We start from the raw sequence: 22,393 nt of genomic DNA on the forward strand, positions 1-22,393 counted from the left end.
GCCGATGAAAATGCATATCGATATGCTGGTCTATCATTAGTTCCCCATCCCTATTCGGAAATTGTTGTACACGGTTGAGATATCGATTTTTGCTTTGGAAAACGCGAACCCCCAGCCCCCCAAGAAGCCAGAGGGAGAAATAGTAGTAACGACAGTCCTTCAAAAATTACGCAGCCCAAGGTTCTGCGAAAAAAAATCGAAGCTAGGTGAATCGCATTCAGACGCGACGCGACGCAGAGCAGAGCAGCCCAGAACGTGCAGTGCAGGCTAAGCGAGTGAAAGTGCTGGAGAAAAAGTAGAACTCGAATTAATATTCTCTTGCCTTTGGCGTTTGTGACACAGCCTCCAACCTCCAACACACACACACTCACACACACACACGCGCGCGCTGCCGAAGAAGCACCCCCACGGAAGCACCCCCTCAGCAGTACAGCAGTAGCACCCAGCAAAGGCAGAGGCAGGCCACAGCTACAGAGACTGCGGAGACCAGCAGAGAGCAGCAGTAGCAACGCAGCCCAGAGCAGAAATTGACGAAAAGTGCACGCCGCGTAAGTCTTCCAAACGTTAAAAATAGAAACGCGCAGCTAACACAGCAAACGCCTCAAAAAATATCAATTGATATCTCGACATTGAAATTGAGTCTCTCTCGGTAAAAGCAGGCAAGTCAACTAACTCAACCAACCCGTTCACAGCCACCGCGTCGTCGTTGAAGCACAGCACAGCCACAGCATAGCAGAGGCAGCGCAGAGGCAGCAGCATAAGCAGCAGCAGCAGTAGCAGGCGGACAACCAGGTCCCACATCCACATTTCCATTAGTGACAAGAGGCGGGGAGAGAGAAAAAAAGCATCACCATGGCTTTCGCTGGACTAAAGAAGCAGATCAACAAGGCGAACCAGTACATGACGGAGAAGATGGGTGGCGCCGAGGGCACCAAGCTGGACATGGACTTCATGGAGATGGAGCGAAAGACGGACGTGACCGTGGAGCTGGTGGAGGAGCTGCAGTTGAAGACGAAGGAGTTCCTGCAGCCGAATCCGACGGCGCGTGCGAAGATGGCCGCAGTCAAGGGCATCTCGAAGTTGTCGGGACAGGCCAAATCGAACACGTATCCACAGCCGGAGGGACTGCTGGCCGAATGTATGCTGACTTATGGTAAGAAGCTCGGCGAGGACAACAGCGTGTTTGCGCAGGCGCTCGTCGAGTTTGGCGAGTCGCTGAAACAGATGGCCGACGTCAAGTACTCGCTGGACGACAATATCAAGCAGAACTTTTTGGAACCCCTTCATCATATGCAGATGAAAGACCTCAAGGAGGTTATGCACCATCGCAAGAAGCTGCAGGGTCGGCGGCTCGACTTCGACTGCAAGCGTCGCCGGCAGGCCAAAGATGATGAAATTCGTGGTGCTGAGGATAAGTTTGCCGAATCATTGCAATTGGCACAGGTAGGCATGTTCAATCTGTTGGAAAACGACACTGAACATGTCTCACAATTGGTGACTTTTGCCGAGGCACTATACGATTTTCACTCTCAGTGTGCCGATGTGCTGCGCGGCCTGCAGGAGACGCTGCAAGAGAAACGATCCGAGGCTGAGAGCCGGCCACGCAATGAGTTTGTCCCCAAGACGCTGCTCGATCTGAACTTGGACGGCGGTGGCGGCGGCCTCATTGATGACGGCACGCCGTCCCACATTAGCTCGAGCGCCTCGCCGTTGCCCTCGCCGATGCGCTCGCCCGCAAAGTCGATGGCCGTAACACCATCGCGCCAGCAGCAGCCCTGCTGCCAAGCCCTCTACGACTTCGATCCGGAGAATCCCGGGGAGTTGGGCTTCAAGGAGAACGACATAATCACGCTGCTCAATCGCGTCGACGATAATTGGTATGAGGGTGCCGTCAATGGCCGCACCGGTTACTTCCCGCAATCCTATGTTCAGGTGCAGGTCCCACTGCCCAATGGCAACTAAGCAAAACAGCTATCGGCTAACAGCTAACAGCTAGCAAGTATCAGCTATCAGCTTCCTCCCACAATCCCCCATTTAACCCTATCAAATTGGCTGAAGTCGTAGATCATGGTGGAGAACAATAACCTTAATGTTGGTTTCGCCATTAGAGGCGCAAAGTTTGGCAGCACACATACACATAGTTGATTAGATGCGGGTTACTATACGGTTACGATACGATTATACGGATATGTTTACGGCTTAGCTAGCTAGCATTCAGCACATTCACGTGGCCATATAAACGACAATTGCATGCAGGCAAGGCAGACCATATAAACCATATGCATACATACGACTTACCATATATGTATACAGTACATAAAAGAAACAAAATTTCGAAACAAAATTGCGAAAATCTTACCAGTTGGCAACACAATAATTACCATGCAACAACAAAACAAGCAACCAAAAAAACACAACTCAAATGAATTACAAGTTAAATTAATATTGTACGTACATATAACTAACTAAATTTACAAGTGTTACAAGCGAAAGGCGATTTCCTTGCGTTTTCCATTTTATTCTTCGATGTTCGATGTTCGGCAAATGTTGTTCCAACTCAATTCGAGCTCTCCCCACAATAGATGCTGGCTGGCGTATATCTGCGATGTTCGATTTGTACGCGACAAAAAGCAAGTACTCGAACATTACGGACAACAGTAAAGCACTCTTGTTAATGAATTAATTAGTTGCCCCATACTCAGTGTTTTCAGTGGCAGCCTCCAATGATATTTTTTGTGATTTATCTCCTCCTCTGCTCTGTCTTCTTCCAACTCTTAACCAAGCCCCTCCTCGTTCGTTGTAATTTTAACTTTTAACTCTCTTCATAAACATGAGCTCTCTATGCGGGGAAATCCCTTTATATAGTAAGCCAGCGCTATCCTATCCACATCATATATACCCAAGCTTATTTATTGGATAACCAAAAAACCTACCCATATATTTGTGCAAAAACAATACTCCCCCCCACACTCTATTCAATTATATTCTATTCTATTCAATTCTAAATGGCAAACGGAATATCAATACCAATACCAAGAATACCAATACTGATACCGTTCTCGATGTTCGTTGTAAAATTGTAAGAATAATTCAAGATTCAAGGATAAATCAAAGCAAAAAAAAATTTGTATCGTATCCTACCATTTTTGCTCCTTTTTATGTGTGTTGTTTTTTTTGTTATTTATATACATAACTATTATATATATATAAATGAAATCAAATAGATATATATATAAATATATTTATTAAGCGTATTATCTACATGTATATTTATTATTATGTATTTATTATAAATTATACTGAGCAGCAACGTAATACAATATAAAACAATTAACGAGATGATAAACTAAACTAGAAGCAAAGTAAATGTAACAGAATCCTCCTAAACAATACCAACCAGCATACATACATATACGGATATATATATATACATACATACATAGATATATATATATATATAAACTAGTTAAACGATTTCCAGAAGGATGTTGATGTTGATAATAAACTCTGTAAACGTAAGCGAAACCAGTCAAGTCAATCGAAGCATAGCAAAACTTACAAAACAACTACTAACTAAACGCGTTTACTAACCGCAAGATATAGATCAAATTATATGTATATGCATACAAGTATATGTATGGAAATTGAATTGAACGATTGCATTGAAAGATGGAACCCAGAACGAATAAGAATAAACAAACAAATCACAAAACAAATTTAAAATTATTAAAATAGTCTCATGTTGGCATATGTATGTATGCGATCTATACACAAACACACACACACGAATGTACATACATATTTATTGTATACTATGTGCATGCAAAGATATATACGTATACAATAATATATTTACGTATAAAGCGAAATTTAATTAAAAAATCCATGCAACTTGTGTTGATAATAAATTAGTTAAAGAGCAAACAAAAAAAAAATTTAACAAATATTATATGGAAACACTCGCCCCGCGAATATGTAGGCAGGCGCCGATCATTTCCAGAGGGTGGCGGTTGCAGCCGTCTGTGGTGGCCGGCCGCCCCTCTCCCCATAGTATCGGAATAAATATTTTATTGATGGCAGAAGATGGCAACAATAATAATTGTAATTGTGCATTTGTGTGGGCGGAAACTTAAATAATATACAATATAAAAAATATACACATATAATATAATTACGCTAAACTGAAGAACATAATTTATGCAAAACCAACCAAAACCAAATTAATAAAATTTAATTTTTAATGTGTCTTTCGTTCAAAGTCATAAATGAGAAAAAGGCACAACACCCAGTTTACTCTTTGGTATTTCCTCGTTGACCTTAAACCGGCAGGCACTTCCGTTTCTTCCGCTACCCACCCCTACCTAACCCAGTTCCAGTGGCAGCCTTGGCCCAGCCACGAGGTCTGTGCATGTTGTGTAACACTGACTCGGATGGATGCTGCACGGCAGATGAGTTGGGGAAGCAGCTCTGGCTCTGGCAGCGGCGCCACCAATAAACCAGAGAAGCATTGAAATTTTCGATTTTCCACACACAGACAGTGAGACACAAAAGCGAGGCGGGGCGCAACCCCCAAAAGCTGCCATCCCCCCACAATGGGCATGACATTGAAACGTGACGCACACCACCCCAGAGAGTCATCCCATCTTGACACCCTCCCCAAAGTGGCTGAGGTCATGCGGCCAGGAATATTTGTTCGTCTGTGGCGATTTTCTTTCATTTCGAGAGCCATTTTTTATGGGTTGCTGCCAGTACGAGTATGTGCAGCATTTTTGTGGGGCAGTGTAGCCACTTGGGAAATGAGTAACAAAGGAAAGTCGTTCTTGCTATCAGCACTTTGGATTGTTGTACCCTTTTTCAAGTGGGTATTATTATATTTATAAAGTATTTCAACCCTATAGATAATGCCAATTCTTTTCCAAACAACTTCCGTGTCCACAAATTTTATTTATTTATTTACTTTTTTTTTTGTTTTGAGCCAAATGTCGCAAGATCCAATTGAAAAAGTCTGCTAAAAATTATTCTCAATGGTTATTAAACTCATAAATGTATTTTTAAACAAGCCAAATTTTAATTTAAAATACATTTTAATACAATAATATTTAAATAGCCATGTAGCCAAATCGATTGGCTTTGCAGGGAGTAGCACCAAGAAGTTCAGTTCTCATTGTTATCAGCACTTTGCATTGCTCTCCCTTGTTGACGGTGCGATAAGACAGTAAATATTGTAAGACACTTTGCCAAATTGAGTTGCTAGACCAGAACATACTCCTCATATTGAGTTAGGACCCTCCGCCTAGTGCTCTGGACCAATGCCTCGTGGCCGAGGGTAAGACAGACGGGATCCGCTTTGAAGACGCCCTGCTCCTGCAGCACAGCATGTGGGGCACAGCGCCAGGGATCCTTGGTGTCCACCTGCCACTGGTAGAGCTGCTGGCGCAGCTGCTTGAGGGTGCCACTGTGCTTGGGCTTGTCCACCAGGTTGTACCGCTCCAAGGCGTCCACTTTGATGTCGTAGAGCTCCCACTCGGGTCGCTGGTAATACTGCAGCAGGGTGCGATACCAGGGCAGCGGCTGCCTGTGGATTGTGGCGTTCAGGATCTGCTGGAATGTGGGCGAGGTGTAAAAGTCCTGATCGATGGGAAAGTCTGCCCAGTAGTTGAGGTTGTGGATCAGCTTGTAGCGCCTGTTGCGCACCATTCGCATGGGATAGGCCATGGTCACCTCGTGGTAGCTTTGGCTGCCGAAGATCGCATCGCTCTCCTTTGCGGGCGGCTCCTGCTTTAGGACAGGCAGCAGGGACTTGCCACTGAACTTGGTGCCGTTTGGTGGTGGCATCTGGAGGGCGTCCAGCACACTGGGATATATGTCCAAGGAGACTGGCCATGGCAGCCGTTGTCTCATGACGACGATCACCTTGCTGTGTTGAGCTGAGGATCAGGGGTGATCGGATGCCGTGCTCATAGAGGTTGGTGCGTCCTCCGGGGAAGGGTGGTCCATTGTCGGAGGTGTAGATGACCAGCGTGTGGTCGGCCAGGCCCGAGGCCTCCAGCTCGCGGAGGAGCAGGCCCACGCCTTGGTCCAATCGCGAGATGGTCATGTACTGGGCGGCCAGCTCCTGGCGCACCACGTCCGTGTCCGGAAGCCAGGCGGGCACCTCCAGATTGCGCCAGTCGTAGTAGATGGGCTTCCAGTCGGGTATGCTGCCCATTCCCTCCTCGCCGCTGCCCCAGCGCTCGCAGAACTCCCCAAACTGTGGGGTTATGTGGCCACAGCGATGTGGATCGTGGAATCCGACCATCAGGAAGAAGGGCCTCTGCTCGTCCTTGGCCTGCTTGAGGAAGTCCCGGGCATAGCCCTTGATCTTGGTGATGTTCCGGCCAATCTGGTTGATCGAGTGCTGCTCCTCCGTTTGCTCGAAGTCGAAGCGGAAATTGGCGGCCGCTCCCACATGCTTCTTGCCAATGATGCCGCTGAGGATGCGGCCGTTGCTCTGCTCCCGCAGCACATTGGGCAGCGAGCCAACCTCCGGCAGCACATTGAAGTTGTGCACGCCCTGATGGAGTCCGTACATGCCGCTGGCGTGGCTGGCCTGCCCCGTCAGCAGCTGGGCGCGGCTGGGACTGCAGCTGCTCACCGAGGTGAAGGCGTTGTTGAAGAGCAGACCGCGCCGGGCCAGCGCATCCAGATTGGGCGTCTGGCAGAACTTGTTCAGGTAGGCCCCCATCTCAAAGCCCGCGTCATCAGCCAGCAGGAGTAGCACATTCTTCGGTTCTGCTGCCTTGGCATAGGTTCCTCCACCGATCGCTAGGATCACCAGCACTGAGATGAACAGCCGCATCACAAAAATTTCCAACTCCGAGTTTGAACCGCAGAACCGCAAATTGAAGGCCACAAGGTAATCCCATGGACGTCGTCACCGCACTGAGACCAGGCCCAAATGATTCCAATACTTTTTAAGCATTCTCAGCTAAATCTTTGCTTGTTTGTTTCTCTGTTCTCACATTTCTCCGGCTCGCTCACCTCCACTTCCAGGCTCAGTCAGTCCCAGTCTCAGTCCCAGTCGCATTCAATTCCAGTTTTAATCTCTTTGCCACTCACAGCACGGGGCTCAGCGGGAGCACGGCTTACTAATACATTTGTCTGCGTACATTCACTTTGTTCGACTTTCTTTCAGAGCGGTTTGACTACAGTGCACACTCGCTTTAAATAACTACATTTATTGAATTAGGTGACCCACTGATGTTTTAATTATTTCTTAAACATTCTCAATCCAATAATAGCTCTTAATTTTAATGTTTTCTAAGCACCAAAAAAAATTGATGTAGATGTATATTTAAATTTAATTTAATCTGTTTTTTTAAGTAAAGAAACTGAATTTACAATCAGCATTTTCCCGTTTAAAATGCTGTAAGGTGAAATAGTACCTTAAGTTACCTTCTACAGTAAAAGACATTTAAAAAAAAAAAGTTTCACCGACAAAGCAACCCTCTAAGCTTTTCCATTTTATATTATATTTATTTATTTTATTTAGTATACTGTATTGTATTGTTTGTTTATTGTATGCTACAAGCAAGGGGCTATAACCACCCCCCAGTCCAAACCGCTGAGTATGGAAAAAAGATTATGCAGCAGCTTTTGAAAGACGGGAAGCTTCAGAGGTAGCCTTGACACGTCTGGTTGTAAAGACTTGCTATTTTGAAAAGGTAATTAAAACAGCTAGAAGTAAGCCCAAATAGTTTGGTTTCAGCTTACCGTAAACTGAAAGCAAAATGATGATTTGTGGACAAATTCAAAACCCAAAGCAAAATGTGTCCCTTTAGCGTCGTCAGGAAGGCGGAGCAACAACCCCCCCGGCGCGCCCCGCCCCCCAAGCCCCCCCCCCCCTATGGATTTACCCAATCCCATAGATTTTAATGAGGATACCTAAACCCCAATCTAGAATATAATTTTTTTCACTTTCTACAAAGCAAATTCATAAAAAATGATCATTTTATTTATTCATGAAAACAAATATTTGGGCTTAATTTAATACTTAAAGTGGGAGCAGTAAAACACCCTGAAAAAACTTAAAAAAAAAAAAAAGGAAAAAAAAAAACATCAACCCAACCCCAACAAGAAAGTTTTGTTCCTGAGAAAAAGGTTGACTAGTGAATTAGACTAATCATTAGTTGGTATTAATTAGAAATTATAACATATGTTGGTTTTTTTTTTTTATGTATCTATTTAATATATATTGATTTATTTATTCATGTATTTAATTATCTGTTAAAATGGGTTAAAATATTCACAAAAAAAAAGGGAAATTCAGGGGAGGCAAAAAATCAATAATTTTCATATTTAATTTGAATCCATAAATTTCAGGGGACAGGCTAACTTTAACATAGGATAGTCCACAGATAAAGGAGTGTTTTTGTACATGCAAACACATTCAATAAAAACATTTGCTGATTGGCATTCAAAATAGTTTGCATTTTCCATCTATACGTTACAAATCGTAGTACGAATAATACTGTCCATTGGGGATCCAACACGTATTAGAATCGAATATTATCATGCCACACAGCGCAGATACAAAACATCCAATTGGAACCACGTCAGTTGTCAGCTCTTCCCCAGCAGAACCCCCACATGATGATGCATATTATATTATGTGACCATGGGGAATAAAGTAAAGTCGCAAATGTCTGCAACGTCAACAGCGTTAGCACCGCTCTTCGATGTTATATAAGAGGCCTCACTACCCTTCAACATGGACATGATTCATATTCGCCTTTTGGTTAATTTTAGACAGTTACACTGAGCCCAGCAACCAACCCCTTTTCAGCTCACATTCGCCAGAACTTTCGACGCAAAATGTTTGTCAACATTCTGAGCTGAGCAGCACGTGCTGTGCGGCCTGGCAACATGTTGTTGGCCACCCCTCTCAGTTTGGCAGCAAGCCAAACAGTCCAAACCAAAGAAATCAAATCAGCTGTGGGCCCAACCATCTGTTGAAATGTGTGGCAAGTGTTGCATCAGCCAATCTGACCTACCAGAGAGACAGAGAGAGAGAGAGCGGCGCACAGAGTTTTTGTTGCTCTGAGAGCGCTTCGCATGCTGCATGCTGTTGTTGCTGCCTCGGCAAACAGGTTCCCCTACGCCCAACAGAGCAGTCATAGCAGGCACACATAAAGCGATTCCCATGCCGCAAATTTACATTTCAGTTTGATAACCTTTTGCGAAACATGAAGAATTACAATCAGAAATTATCGGAGCTATGTATCTGTTAGACATTTCTTATCAGCGGGCATTCGGGCGGCACTTGATAAGCCCCAGCACCAGCCCCAGTATGCATGGTGAAAATATTATCTGTACAATTTTTGTATGTACACGCGCCACAGCATTAATAGATTGCGCACTAGACTGAATTTATTGCATGATAAGTTATTAAGGAATATATTTTTGTCACACCTTTACACATTTTATACAAAGTAAAGAGCAAACTAATGATTCATTTCGCATTTCTACACATATCATATCCAGATCGAACTACTTTCCGGCAGTGAAATGTACTCAAAGAAAAACTTACCCACTGCCTACACCTAGATGCCTTAATAAAAATCTATACCCTACAGCTTGTGGCATCTCAGCATAGATGATTTTGGGGGCACGGCCAGCGCTGATGGAGAAAGAGAGCGCTACTACATCTAGTGGAAAATAGCGGGCATATACTTTGCAAATATAGCAGACAGAGAGCGGGGCAAATACGTCAGCAAAAACACTTTTATCAACTCAACCCCGGACAGCCATCGTCCAGCGTCGACGTAGCTGAGTCGCAGCTGAGTTAGTAACAATACTTCGGCCGTCGTGAACAGAACAACCTTTTGAGAGTCAGTAGAAAACAAACAGCCTTTTGTGAGCAAATAAGTGTGAAATTTGTGAAATTTCCGACTCAATTCCGATCAAGTTTATCAAATTGCGATTCTTAATGGCATCAAGCGCTGAACATCGTTACAAAGATTTCATATTCATATCACAGTAATTTCCTTTGTGTGAATATCTAAACGAAAAAAACACTCAATTTTTGGTGCAAAGTCCAGTGTGCAGAAAGCAGACATTTATTTATACATATATACTTGTAGTATCTGAGATAAGAGTTGTATCTAGATGCTTATAAAATAACCGTGTGCGACATACAAATTGCGAAAAATAAAACCCCTTATCTGAATCGGTTCATACTACAGACTAGATCTGCCCATAGAGTTTATATATATAAATCGGCTTATTGCCCCAATATTATGTTCGTTGTGTCTACTGTGTCAACAACAACAACAGCAGCAGCAACAACAACAGCAACGATAGTGAGCAACCAGCAGAAGTCTAACCCCCCCAAGCAGAGCTTCAACGTCATGCAACACTCGCCTGTCGTTGTCCTCCCCATGTGTGTGCAACAATCGCAGCAGCAAGTTCCCATGCTAAACAATTTCATGTGTATGCGTATGCGTGGCTGGCATAATAATAACAATAACAATATTAATCACTGTAACAAGCACCTTAATACCAAGACCAAGTGTGGCACCGGCACCGGCACTAAGAACACTCTAAAGAAGCTGCTACGAAAGAAGCGGAACGTCACCACCACCATTCGGGGCGACATTTGCCGTCGCTCTTTTATTCGCTTTTGAGGCATTCGCTTCACGTCAATCCCACTCCAGCCCAGTCCACCATACCATACACAGATTCTGATACTCCAAGGAAACACAAGGAACAAGGAACCTTTTTTGTCGTCATCGGAACTTGCTTGCCCCCCGGCAGCAACATGATGGACGGTAAGTTTGTTTTCTACCCCTAGACAACATTCTCTAGAGTCTAGACACATTTGTTGCCGGCAAAGTCATTGACATCGGCCACTAAAAAAGCAACAGTGACGAGCCCTCCCATTTGGGCCTATTGTAAACTTACATGAGATACGGCAAAACACACTACACTACATAGGCAGGCCTATTGGTATCTGACAGTAGTTGGGCAAAGGTGGATTCCATTCAGGTACAACTATACAAATAGTTTTGTTGCTTATTATAGGGTTAAATCCCAATGAACTTTGTAAAGGTATTCACGATACGATTAGTGAGGGCTATTAATCACTCAGCTCGAGCCCTTCACCTACAAAAGTGGAGGTGCCCTACAATTCGGGCATATTATATTGTGTGTAGAGTCCGTCAAGTCCATAACGTTTAAAAATTAGCCTTGTATTTAGGAAATACCTTAGATTTCATCGTACCAAATACATATACATATATTCAGTCTTAGTCATAGGTACACATTTATAATCGAGCCAGCACCACGCTTCTACAGTTTAAGTTCACGGATCAGATAAACAGAATTGATTAGAAATACGTGATAAGATAGGGGAGGGCAAACAGGGAAGCAAACTTTCGTGTGTCTTCTTACTCCACATATATGTATGTATGTACAATCTATGTAGTTCCAGGTTTGGTTCTACCCTTGTGGCAGAAATTAGCCGAATCATCATGAGACGGCCTTAGCATGGGTTTTCGCGTCTTTTTTTTGGAAGCTTGCCAACAAAGTGTGGCCATTGTTGTTGCTTGTTTTCGATCTCGTGCCAGTCGGTGCACGGTGCCAGATTAGCATTCGGTATTTAGCTTGTGGGCATCGGTGGAGTGGTCTTTTTAGGCACAAAATTTCCACGAATTCTGCACACCTATGCGGGCAGAGACAGAGACCTGCCTATAATTAAGCTGTATGTGTATGTATTTTAGATACGTGGCCAAACTTAAACCCCACGCGATTAGTGCTCGCAGTCGTCATTCGCATTACAAATATCACATGATGACACTCTTTTTGCCAACCGAACGTTGGTCTGGTTGGAGCTTTCTTCGCTTTGGTGATTTCTGTTTTTCAGCATGACTCATGAATTTCTTCAATTATCGGCTAAAGCTTCCCACGTACATACACATGTACATACATATGTATGCATCACAAAGTTTGTCTGATTGTAGTTGCCAGATGAAAGCTGTTTAATTCTGAGAATTCAGCCAGCTTTTATCTGCGACTGCTTACAAACACAGCTGCACGAAAGCTCTTCTGTGCGAGTGTATGTGTGTATGGGAATGCAGCTTTATAAAAGCGAGACAGAATATATACAGAAATTTCCCCTGTTTGAATGTCAACGTTTCTTGCATTGTCGTGGACCGACGTCAATGTTTGAAACCTTGCAAGGTGTTGTAACATTGAAATTGCTACAAAAGGGGTATGTATGGCATATAGGAAAGTGTTTTTGATTTTATACAGATGTAGAGATATGTCACTGCTAAAAATAGAAATATTATATCAAATCCTTCATAGCCGAACTAACTGCAGGGTACTATACCTGTTCCTTATATAAAAGAAAACGCTAGCACATGTTTGCATGATTGTTCTTTATTTAATTCTTGAACATCAAAGTGCTCAAAAATAATTTACAAATCTTTTCTATCTATTCAATGCATATATCTTTGCGCTAGGTCAGTTGACCGGCAATTCTGATTCATACATACTCGAGACGAATGAATCATATGCCGAATATTCTCTGTGTTATAAAACACATTTGTTCGAACATTACATATGCACAATTGTAGACTTGTGCAGCTGGCACAGACATGCGAGCAATGTACTCTTAGTTTTTATTATTATTGTATTGTTTTCTTGCCGGCCGGCCTCAGATCTTCTTTGTGCCGCATCCAAAGTGGTGGCAGGGCAATTTATTCGTATGCCAGCTGGCCTCAGGGGGAAATTTAAGCGTTCTCGCTCGCTCGCACACTTGTAGCTTTTGTGTGCGCCAGCTTTTACACGAACACACGCACACGAAAAGTATCTGAGCATGGCAAACTGGTTTGCGCTGAGCTTTTTGAATTTCACAACAGAATTAAATTCACACAACTGGTGGAGGCCCAACAGAGTCTCCGTTTTGTCCAACTTGCACCGACGGTCGATTCAATTCGCAGTGAATTGTTCAAGCAGTCAGTTGACTCACACATTGCCCGTCTTCGTCGTTCAACTCAACTCAAGCCATCAAGTGAACAGCACAAAGTTCTGCTAGACAAGTTCAGTGAAATTTATATAAAGTCAACAGAACGTTCCTTCCAAAAAGGAACCACAGTGTGAATTAATTTTATTCGTTGTTGTTCTACGTGGCACAACAACCAGACAATTGTCGTGGAACAAAGTATTCCGTTAAAATCGTAGAAACGGCCAAAGGCGACCCAATATCCAAGTGGTGGTGCCAGGAACCACCCAATAAATTGCGCAGCACAAATTCCAAGTGAATTTTTTTCGGTCGGGTTTTCGACAACCGGACAACCGCGCTTGAAGACACATTTTTACTAATTCAAATGTAAGTAAATCCCTATGAAAATAGGCATTAAATATACATCATGTATGTACAAGTGTGTGCTGGCTTTTACATATACTGTATATACTGTATATAATGAGTGAAAAGACCGCCATATTGAATTGCTTAAGTGAGTGAGTGACGTCAGTGAGGCAGCGGCAGCGGCGCGGCAGCGGCATGCAAGCAAAAATGTTGATCAAATTTACACAGGGGGCTTTGAGGGGATTTTTCTTTTGATTTGCGAGAAATAGTAATTATAAAGCCATACGTGTGCCGTGCCGTGCCGTGCCTATTAGACAAAGCTCGCGTGTGCTTTTGGGTGGGGGGAAATTTTCCATCGCTTGATAATTGCTTTTTGGTGTTGTTTTGCACCGGCCACACGACAATTTCTCTGATATTGAAGTGAGATAATGTACCTCCGTATGTACATGGAGCTGGGGCTATGTTCTATGGCACAATTATCTAAGTGATAATTGTGGAAGGGTGCCAGGGTGCGCGGGGGTAGGTGACGTTGCCAACTGCTGATTAACTTAGCCATTCCCCGCGCCACTGGCTGCAGAGACCTGTTGGTGCCATGCCCCATGCCATGCCATGCCTCTGGTGAAATACGTTTAGCGTGGCAAAAGCTTTTGCGGGGGTCACTTATCAGACGTTTGAAAGGCGCTGGGAGGGCAGCCCTATCGAACAAGGAACTACCATATTGGGCGAAAACAACTCGACTATCTGTAATTACAATTGAAGAGGGCTCAAAAGCAAATCTACCTAGAGTTATCAATGCGATCTGATCGATCTGACCATGTTGTGGGCCCTATAAGTAATGTGCCTTCTCTTCCATTCTTTAATTTACAGCCTAAGGGGAACTTGTGTCGACGACTCTTTTTAGAGCTTGTTTAGAGGGATCCTAACAATTTCATTGTTTCTTTCTAACGGTCAATTAAAAGTGAGTATTCAATGTCCTGATCCATATCATATCATACCTACACATAAGACTGCCTCTCATGTTTGCTTGGTTTTGATGCTTGGTTGAGCTCGTCCTTGCACCTTTAGTTTGTAAGAATGTTTTATGAAAAAAGAAAAAAGACAAAAAGAAAAGAAAAGAAAAGAAAAGAAAAAAAAAGGATTAAATCCAATGAAAAAAGGAGTAATTCCATTAAAAAAAGGAGTAATTCCATACAAAAAAAGGAGTAATTCCATTCAAAAAAGGAGAAATTCCATACACAAAAAAAGGATAAAATCCACAAAAAAAAAAAGAAAAAATTAAAATAAAGGAAAACGGAAAAATAATTCTAAGAAACATATAGAAAAAATATGGGAATTGTGTGGACAAGAAAAAAGCAAGCCAAAAAAGAGAAAAAAGGAAAAGTAACTAACAAAACATGGCCTACAAAAGAACACCCACACACACACCCAACACACCCCGCAAGCATCTACAACCAACGCATCACACATCCAAGCTCGAAATCGCCAAAAAAAAATCAACGCCTGACAAATCAATGGTCACAGGGATATCCCAGCATTTGATATCTCTGGGACATTGACCGACCGTGTCCATGGTCCCCTCACAGCAGGATCCATGGTCGGGAGGCGGCAGGCATTGTACATTGCTAACCCAACCACCCAAAACCACAAAGATTTTTGAGGCGCGAGCCCTACCAAGGATCGTGCTTCGCCCACGTCGTCGATCTGTGTAATAACGAAATCTTTTTCTTTTGTCTATTTTCTTTCACATAAAAACCAAAAAACCAAATAAACCGAAAACTCTTAACTGCGCTTGCTCCACTCATCAACAAATCCTGTCTGAATCGATAACCAAAACAAACAAAAAATTATATAAATTGTGCTAATTTATATACAATTTTTGCAACAATCGTGTCGAACCGAAACAAACCGTGCACCACAAATCGAACCATATGAAACGAAACGAAAATATGCTGATATTTGATACGAAAACAGCCCCGTTCAAAATGGCATTCTCCGTCGAATCCCAAACCAGCCAAGCCAGGCCCAAGAGCGAAACAAACAACACAACCAACCACGAGCAGACCAAGACCTCCTTCAACAGCAGCAACAGCAACAGCCAGAGCTCCCCGAACCACCTGTCCGATTGTAGTGTCAGCGAGACCGGCTCCAACAGCAACCAGAGAGAGTCCCGAAAATCTCAGAGATATAATATTGATGATCCAGGAGCCAGCACGAGTACGGGCAACAACATACGAAGCGACGAGGTCAACCAACCAGGCACCGGAACAGGCACAGGCACACGCAAACGCACACGCACGATCCCCGGATATTCAGAACGTACCAGTAAAAATACTGTCTGGCGGGAGAAACTCATCGCACAACTGCTGCTGCTTTCACAGGAGAACAACGACCAACAGTGCCTATGAAGGCTTCGGCTTCGTACACGTCGATGAGCAGCACAACCATACCGATCGTGATAAATACGAAACCAAATCCAAGAATCATACTGATCAGGGTGCCAGCGCAAACGCAAACGCACGCGACAAGCAGCAGCAGCAGCAACAGCAGCAGCAGCAAGAACAAGAGCAACGGGACAGAGTGCAGTGCGCCTCGAACTCGCTTTATCAGAATACCCTTTTTACCAGGGTCGGTACCAACGCGTCCGCCAGTGAAACAGGCCCTGCCTACGGTGCTACCTCCAGTAAACTTGAAGAATTCGGCGACGGTAACCCCTATCGCAACGTATCCAGCGACTGGGACTGCAACATACCAACTAGAGCACAGCTCGGCGCCAAGAACACAACACGATCAGACGACACTAGTCGGTATACGGACTATGGAGATGGTGACGCAAACGGTCCCGGTTTCGAGCACGCCCCAGTCACAGACCCTGGCGTCAATGGCTGGTATCCAGCTGACAGGTGCAGACTTGCAGCCGTCCCACCAGGATATGAGTGGAGCAATGCCTACTGCTACAGTTGAAGAGATAGATGTTCCGGTGTTCATTGATGGTGAGTACTGTGTTTTGTGTGTGTTAAATATGTACCCAGAACTCTCTCATTACTGTTGCGATACCTTGCCAAAAACAAATATCGAAAATCAATACAACAATCAGTTAGAGAAAGAGTCAGATAGCAGGCACGAGCCTTGCCCAGCCCCCCACCACCGCCCAACCGGTGTGTGTGGTGGGGGCAGGTGCTGCTCTGCCAAGGACATCAAGGTACTTTCACCACTTAGATGGCAATGAAGAAGATCACAGTGCAATGACCCATTAAAGAAACGAGTTGGAAGGCCATGGCGTGGCCCAGCTCCCGATGGAATATGGCAAAACGGAGACAAGGCGGGCCAGGTCCCGGCTCGCCTCGTCCGTAGCCTGATCTGTCGGTAAATGGAATTTGGAAATTCCATTTTTGTATGCATATATCTCATAGATATTCCATCCCCTTTCATTTTTCGAAGTTTTCCAGCATTTTCTTCAAAATTTGAGCTTTTATATTTGTAAATTTTTTGGTTATCCCCTGTTCTACCTATGGGTGGGATTTTATTTTCTTCTTTTAACAAGAAAAACTTCAATATGTGCCCAAACGAATTCGTTACATATTTCTTTTTATTTGTCTCAGACGCTCTTGAAAGCAAGGGAGACTATGTATTTACATGGTATATTCTTTATATAAATTGAAAGTCCGTTCAATATAGCCATGTCCGTCTGTTTCTTTTAAAGTTTGGATCTGTCTGTCTGTCTGCTACACAAAAATTAAATCAGTTTTTAGGTTAGCCATGTGAAATACCACACAGGTGATCATTTTTGCCATCCGAATCGGATCACTTTTCCCAATAACGAAAGACAGATAAACAATAAAACCTTCTGGAGAAAATCCAACAATATTACAGTTGAATATGTCTATACCAATTATATGTATACATAACCATATGTACAACTTTCATTTGCTCGAAAAATTGCCCAGTATAGATCACTTTTTATGTTCTCCTCTTCCTGTAAAAGTGCAATTCGATCTGCATAGCAACAAATGATTCGATTCCCAGAGACTCTGTTCACTGAACGGAAGAGAGTGTTGTTGTCGTTTCTTATTCTCTCTATTTGTCTTACACATTCTTCTTATCTGCTATGTGACGTTAAACTGGCTGCCTGGAGTGAATCATTTGATCATTTCAAATAGCGAAACGCAGTTTATATTTCGTACTGAAGTTTTGAATGGCTCAATTTTATATAATCTGTACATATGTATGTACATAGGGTACGTCTGTACGTACATAGCTGTACGTTAATGTACGTGTAATTCAGTTTAGTCTAATAGGGAACAAGATAGAGAACAAATTAAAAAAAATATTTATCAAAATGACTCTGAGAAAATGATACGAAATTTTTATGAATTTGAACAGATTTATGTAAATATAAATAGTACATATGTACATACATATGTAGGTAAATATATACATATTTACGTATGTACTTATATGAATTTTTCTTTTATTTAAAAAAGTGGTATTTAGGCCACAAAATGGATAAATTATCCAAATTGGATACAAGCATTAGGTTAAATTTCCTGGTATTTTTTAACATTTTATATACTTGCATATGTACATACTTATATATATCTACTTATAGTATATTGGTTAGTTGGGGTTACAATCCATGGCACACGTAGACGTCGAATGCTAAAGGGCCTATATAGATCCATATATTATAATTTGTTGTCCGGTAAATGTGTCTGAAGTCACCACATCGATGAGCTGTTGCATTTCCATTGGGTGTCTCCCAGTTTCTTACATTTTTTAATGCAAGCGTAGACACCTGATCTCTCCCTTTGTTTCGGCTATAGCTTCCGTATACTATACAAATGTTTTTCCATACATGGTCATTGTCCGCTCCTTTAACTTATCGAACAGTTTCATAGATTAGAGTTTAAGGTATTTTCGTCAAAGTATCTTCTTTGCCATCGGCTTTTGTGATGTCACATGCGAGCAAATTCAAGTGCATGGCAGACAGCTGATTCATGACCCAATTTTTGCGAGCACGTTTTTCTAGCCGGCAAATGCCGAAACATAGTATATTTTGCTATTAATCAGATTAGAATACATGTACGTATACACTTTTATTTATATGCATGTTAAACATAAAAATGTTTAATTAAACAATTCGATTTTCGGGGCTCGTTTTTCACTTACCCCGCAACCCTTTTCAGGGTCACTTATTTGTTGTGAAATTCAAAAGAATGATCTGCAAAAACATTGGGAGAGCGACGCAGAACCAAAACCAAACACCAGACCAGATAGTTTTGCGAGAGAGAGAGAACATAGCACATACACATGCAAACAAGCCACTGCTTGTGGGAGTAGTGTGCGTGTGCTCCAGTCTCTCTTATTGGCAATACATGCACATCTGAGCGACAGAGATAGCTCTACATACATACACATGCATGGCCGGCAACAGGTTACATATACACACACACATTTAATATTTGTTTGCCAAAATGCATCGCGCATACGAGCCGTTGCCGGTTTTTTTTGCCAATTTAATTTTTTTAATTAACTAAATTTCATTGATTTCATGTTTTGATCTCTAAAGTAGGAAAAAAAAATGATTAGGTCCGATCGTTTATCCCTTTGTCTTAAAACTCCAGCACTGCCCTTACATATATGGGACAAATCAATTGGCAACCCTGCGTGGCTCTGGTGAAATTCAAGTGGCAAATGTATTAGTGCATTCCAAAACGGTTAACTTACTTTTGGGCAGCCTATGGCTGTCAAGTATCTATGTAATTGGCAGAAGAATAAATCCGAGCAAACACAAACCGCACTTCGGCAGAGAGGCCTGTGTCGTCGCCGACCAGCCTCTCTCTTTCTCCCTCATTCTCTTTCCCCAACCTTCCTCACATAAATGTGGTTCGGCCAGGGTCAGAGTGAGATGACAATACATATCGTACTTCTTGCGCGACGGAACTCGCGACATCAGCTGTTGGTGTAGGTTGTGTTGGTGTGCACTCTCTTGCTCTCACTCTCGCTCTCACGAACGACAACACACATATACACATGCATACCTTTGCTTCGAGTCTCGTCTCGCGGCTGATATTGCCACTAACGACGACCACAGCTCGCCATTCGTTAAAAGTCGTTGCAACCGTTAAGTTCATAAGCGCATAAAACAGCATTCGGCACGGGATTGGATTCAGCAGCGACGATTCAAAATACACATAGGTGAATATCTATTGGTACATACTTAATATTGCGACCCATTCGAAATATTTCCCTCGAGATATTGGGATTTTTGTCTTTTTATTTTATTATCTTGGGCAGAAGGAGGTCGGTCGTCACAGAAGTCAGTCTCAGAAGTTATTAACCGTTTATTTTGTTTCATTATTTTACGCTCCAATTTCTAGAATCTAGATGTTTATGTGCAAATATTTTTTGTGTCTCAAATAATATTAACAATATAAATTGGTTTGTCTGCGTTTGCCAATTGAGCCCCATGTAACTCCCAGTAAAACTCCCGAAAGCTTAGGGCGATTTTGTCGTGTCGCCGTTGTCGCAAGTTGACGGTCCAACATGACGCTGTCGGCACAGGTCGAACACAACGAAATATTCGACACGATCGATCGTGTTCCGTTTTCGTATGGTTGTTGTGCCGGCAACTGTTGCTCTGCGTCATGAGGCACCTTTTCAGTGTGTGAGTGGTGCGCCGCTCTCTGAAAGTGTCACACTCTCTCTATACATTTCCCCTCTTTTTAGTTAGCAATTTTTGTTTTTTTTGCGGGGGGAAACAAAGGAAAGAATTTTTTGTGTAGATTTAGAGAATAGGTAACTAAAAACATTTGCAATTCGAATTTTTAATTTAATTTGGGACAATTTAAACAATTTCAATATAAACATATTTAACTGGGATCTTTATTTATTTACTTTTGTCCGTATAATAGATACCATTTCCCTTTTGTTTGAATTTATCCTTATTTTTCCTTTTTTCGTTCTTTCCACAAACTCTATTCGTTGCTTTTTAATTTCACAACAAAGTGCAAGAGAGACAAATATTGTGCGAAGTTGTTGCGCTACTCCTCTGCTTACGTTAGTGGCGCCACTTCGATATTGAAAGTAAATTACATATGTATGTAAAATGTATGTAGAATCGCAATCGAGACGATTGAAATTTTTCTGTAGGAATTGTATACAAAATTTTACGTGTGTTATCGAGATATTTTCGTAGCGCCACTGAGCCGATGTATACGATGTAGATGTCATGTATATTTGCTTATATGTACATCTACATTTGAACTGAACTTTAAATATTTTCTTCATTGAATACTAATATTTAATTTTGGGGGGGATATGAATTGACAATTAGATTAAAAAATATTTTACGATCTCCTTCAGTTTATCTGATGAGTTAAATTCAATAATGGGTTCTAAAAAAAAGCTTACACACACTCGCACATATTATAAAAAAAATACATTAAATTAAATCTTTTTTTTAAATCATTCTAATAATATTTCGTTTTTTATCGTAGAATACCTGCAAGACATAGAAGCAACGTCATCGTGTAGCAGCGAAAACGGAAAGGAGATTTTTACTGAAACGGATATTCTTGACTTTGACTTTGATATAAACTTGATTGCCGAGGATCTTATTGAGCTTGAGCCCAAGGAAATGGATCGGTGCAATCTGGTTATGGATGACATCAACAACGACAACCTCGACGACTTTAAACTTCAAATGGATTACGATTTCCAGCAACTGTCTGGAGAGGAGGAGACCCTCGACATGGCCCCCATGTGCGGCATTAACTTCAATCAACCCAATCATTGCATAGACCTTAACGACATACTAACCGGATCCCAAGACCCCATGCTCTCAACATTCTCTCAGACATCAACCAACACCAAATTCTTCAGCGAAGAGCCACTGCTGGCCGACGAGAACAGCTCCGGCGGCAGCATGTACGTCTGCAGTCAGGAATCGTTGGGCTTCGGCCTGGTGGACGATGCGAAGCCAATTTCCGATCCGGAAGTTGGCGGCAGCAGCAGCGTCTCCGTGGCCATCCGACACACCCTGTCCAACTCTTCCATCGTTGGACTAAAGCGCACGGCCTCGGCGGCAGTGTTCGCCCCTGCGGGCGAGACACAAGCGCAGAAGCGAAGCAAGCTGATGGTCAAGATCAACAGCCAGTCGCCGCCTGCATTCAGCCAATCAGACGACATAAGCACACCCGACATCATTGAGCAAGTCTTGAATTTTGAGAGGGTAAGTGTTGGCAGAGCCTACGTCCTCATCCCGTGGCAGATTCCTAACCGAACCACTCTCTCCCGCACACAGCCCGAGGCCGCCAACCCCATTATCATCACATCACATGCCGGAATCATCGAGGATCTGCGCAGCGCCGAGGAGGAAACCACCACCGATTTCTCAGCTCCGAACACACCGCACAGCTACTACTCGGCGTGCTCCTCCAGCGTCGCCGCAACCTGCCAGTCCGGGTTCGGCGGCTTCCTCACCGCTCCAGCCTCCCCCGCCTACTCAGTCACCAGTACCTCCCAGTTCAGCGCCACCGCCTCGACGAACGGCAACGCCAGCTCCAAGCGAAAGCGTGGCCGTCCCGCCAAGGAGCACGCGGACGGACCAGACCCGGAAAAGATGTCCCGCATGAGCGAGGAGGAATGCAAGGCGTACATGGACCGACTCAAGAACAACGAGGCCAGCCGCGTCTCGCGCCGGAAGACGAAGAGCCGCGATGAGATCGAGAAGCAGATGGAGGATGAGCTGGTGGCCGAGCACGAACGCCTGTTGGCCCAGTCGCAGCGGGTGGACCACAAGGAGACCCTGTTCAAGAGCTACCTGATGGTCCGCCAGCGTAACAACAGCACCTTCGTCAAGAAGGAGCAGTGAGCGAGCAGCCCAGCGGCCAGCCTTTGATTCTCGTAGCCATAGATAGAATTGTCGTTACCAACTGATGTCGCATATTGCGGTGAATAGCCTTAGTCGAGAGAGATCGAGATCCCCTGTCATCCATTGTCTAGTTATGTAAGTTGTCGTTGTAGTCGAGAAGAGAAATCCAA

General features: G+C 43.3%; 3 protein-coding genes across 3 annotated transcripts; 2 read left to right on the forward strand and 1 right to left on the reverse strand.

Moving 5' to 3' along the window:
• Positions 1–46: 46 nt before the first annotated feature.
• On the forward strand, positions 47–1,982 carry LOC111079337 (endophilin-A). Its single transcript, XM_022374486.2, has 2 exons — positions 47–548; positions 693–1,982. Exon 2 carries the CDS (start codon positions 853–855, stop codon positions 1,960–1,962), a length of 1,110 nt encoding a protein of 369 aa, XP_022230178.2. The 5' UTR covers positions 47–548; positions 693–852; the 3' UTR covers positions 1,963–1,982.
• A 3,065-nt stretch (positions 1,983–5,047) lies between these two features.
• On the reverse strand, positions 5,048–6,939 carry LOC111079351 (N-sulphoglucosamine sulphohydrolase). Its single transcript, XM_022374510.2, is given in 2 exon segments — positions 5,048–5,871; positions 5,873–6,939. Coding segments are annotated over 2 exon segments (1,587 nt in total). The 5' UTR covers positions 6,839–6,939; the 3' UTR covers positions 5,048–5,250.
• An 8,702-nt stretch (positions 6,940–15,641) lies between these two features.
• Positions 15,642–22,390, forward strand: LOC111079350. The gene is made up of 3 exons (XM_041591665.1): positions 15,642–16,341; positions 20,848–21,581; positions 21,654–22,390. The coding sequence occupies exons 1-3, from the start codon at positions 15,753–15,755 to the stop codon at positions 22,221–22,223; spliced, it is 1,893 nt and encodes a 630-aa protein (XP_041447599.1). The 5' UTR covers positions 15,642–15,752; the 3' UTR covers positions 22,224–22,390.
• The last annotated feature ends 3 nt before the right edge of the window (positions 22,391–22,393 follow it).

The sequence above is a fragment of the Drosophila obscura genome, unplaced genomic scaffold, assembly GCF_018151105.1.
Source record: "Drosophila obscura isolate BZ-5 IFL unplaced genomic scaffold, ASM1815110v1 contig_150, whole genome shotgun sequence".
Lineage (NCBI taxonomy): Eukaryota > Metazoa > Arthropoda > Insecta > Diptera > Drosophilidae > Drosophila > Drosophila obscura.

Bases quoted from the DNA above. Each gene is read 5' to 3' on its own strand.
- LOC111079337 (XM_022374486.2), top strand. From the start codon at position 853: ATGGCTTTCGCTGGACTAAAGAAGCAGATCAACAAGGCGAACCAGTAC.
- LOC111079350 (XM_041591665.1), top strand. From the start codon at position 15,753: ATGAAGGCTTCGGCTTCGTACACGTCGATGAGCAGCACAACCATACCG. The intron at 16,342-20,847 runs GTGAGTACTGTG...TTTTTATCGTAG, and splicing joins TGTTCCGGTGTTCATTGATG to AATACCTGCAAGACATAGAA. The intron at 21,582-21,653 runs GTAAGTGTTGGC...TCCCGCACACAG, and splicing joins AAGTCTTGAATTTTGAGAGG to CCCGAGGCCGCCAACCCCAT.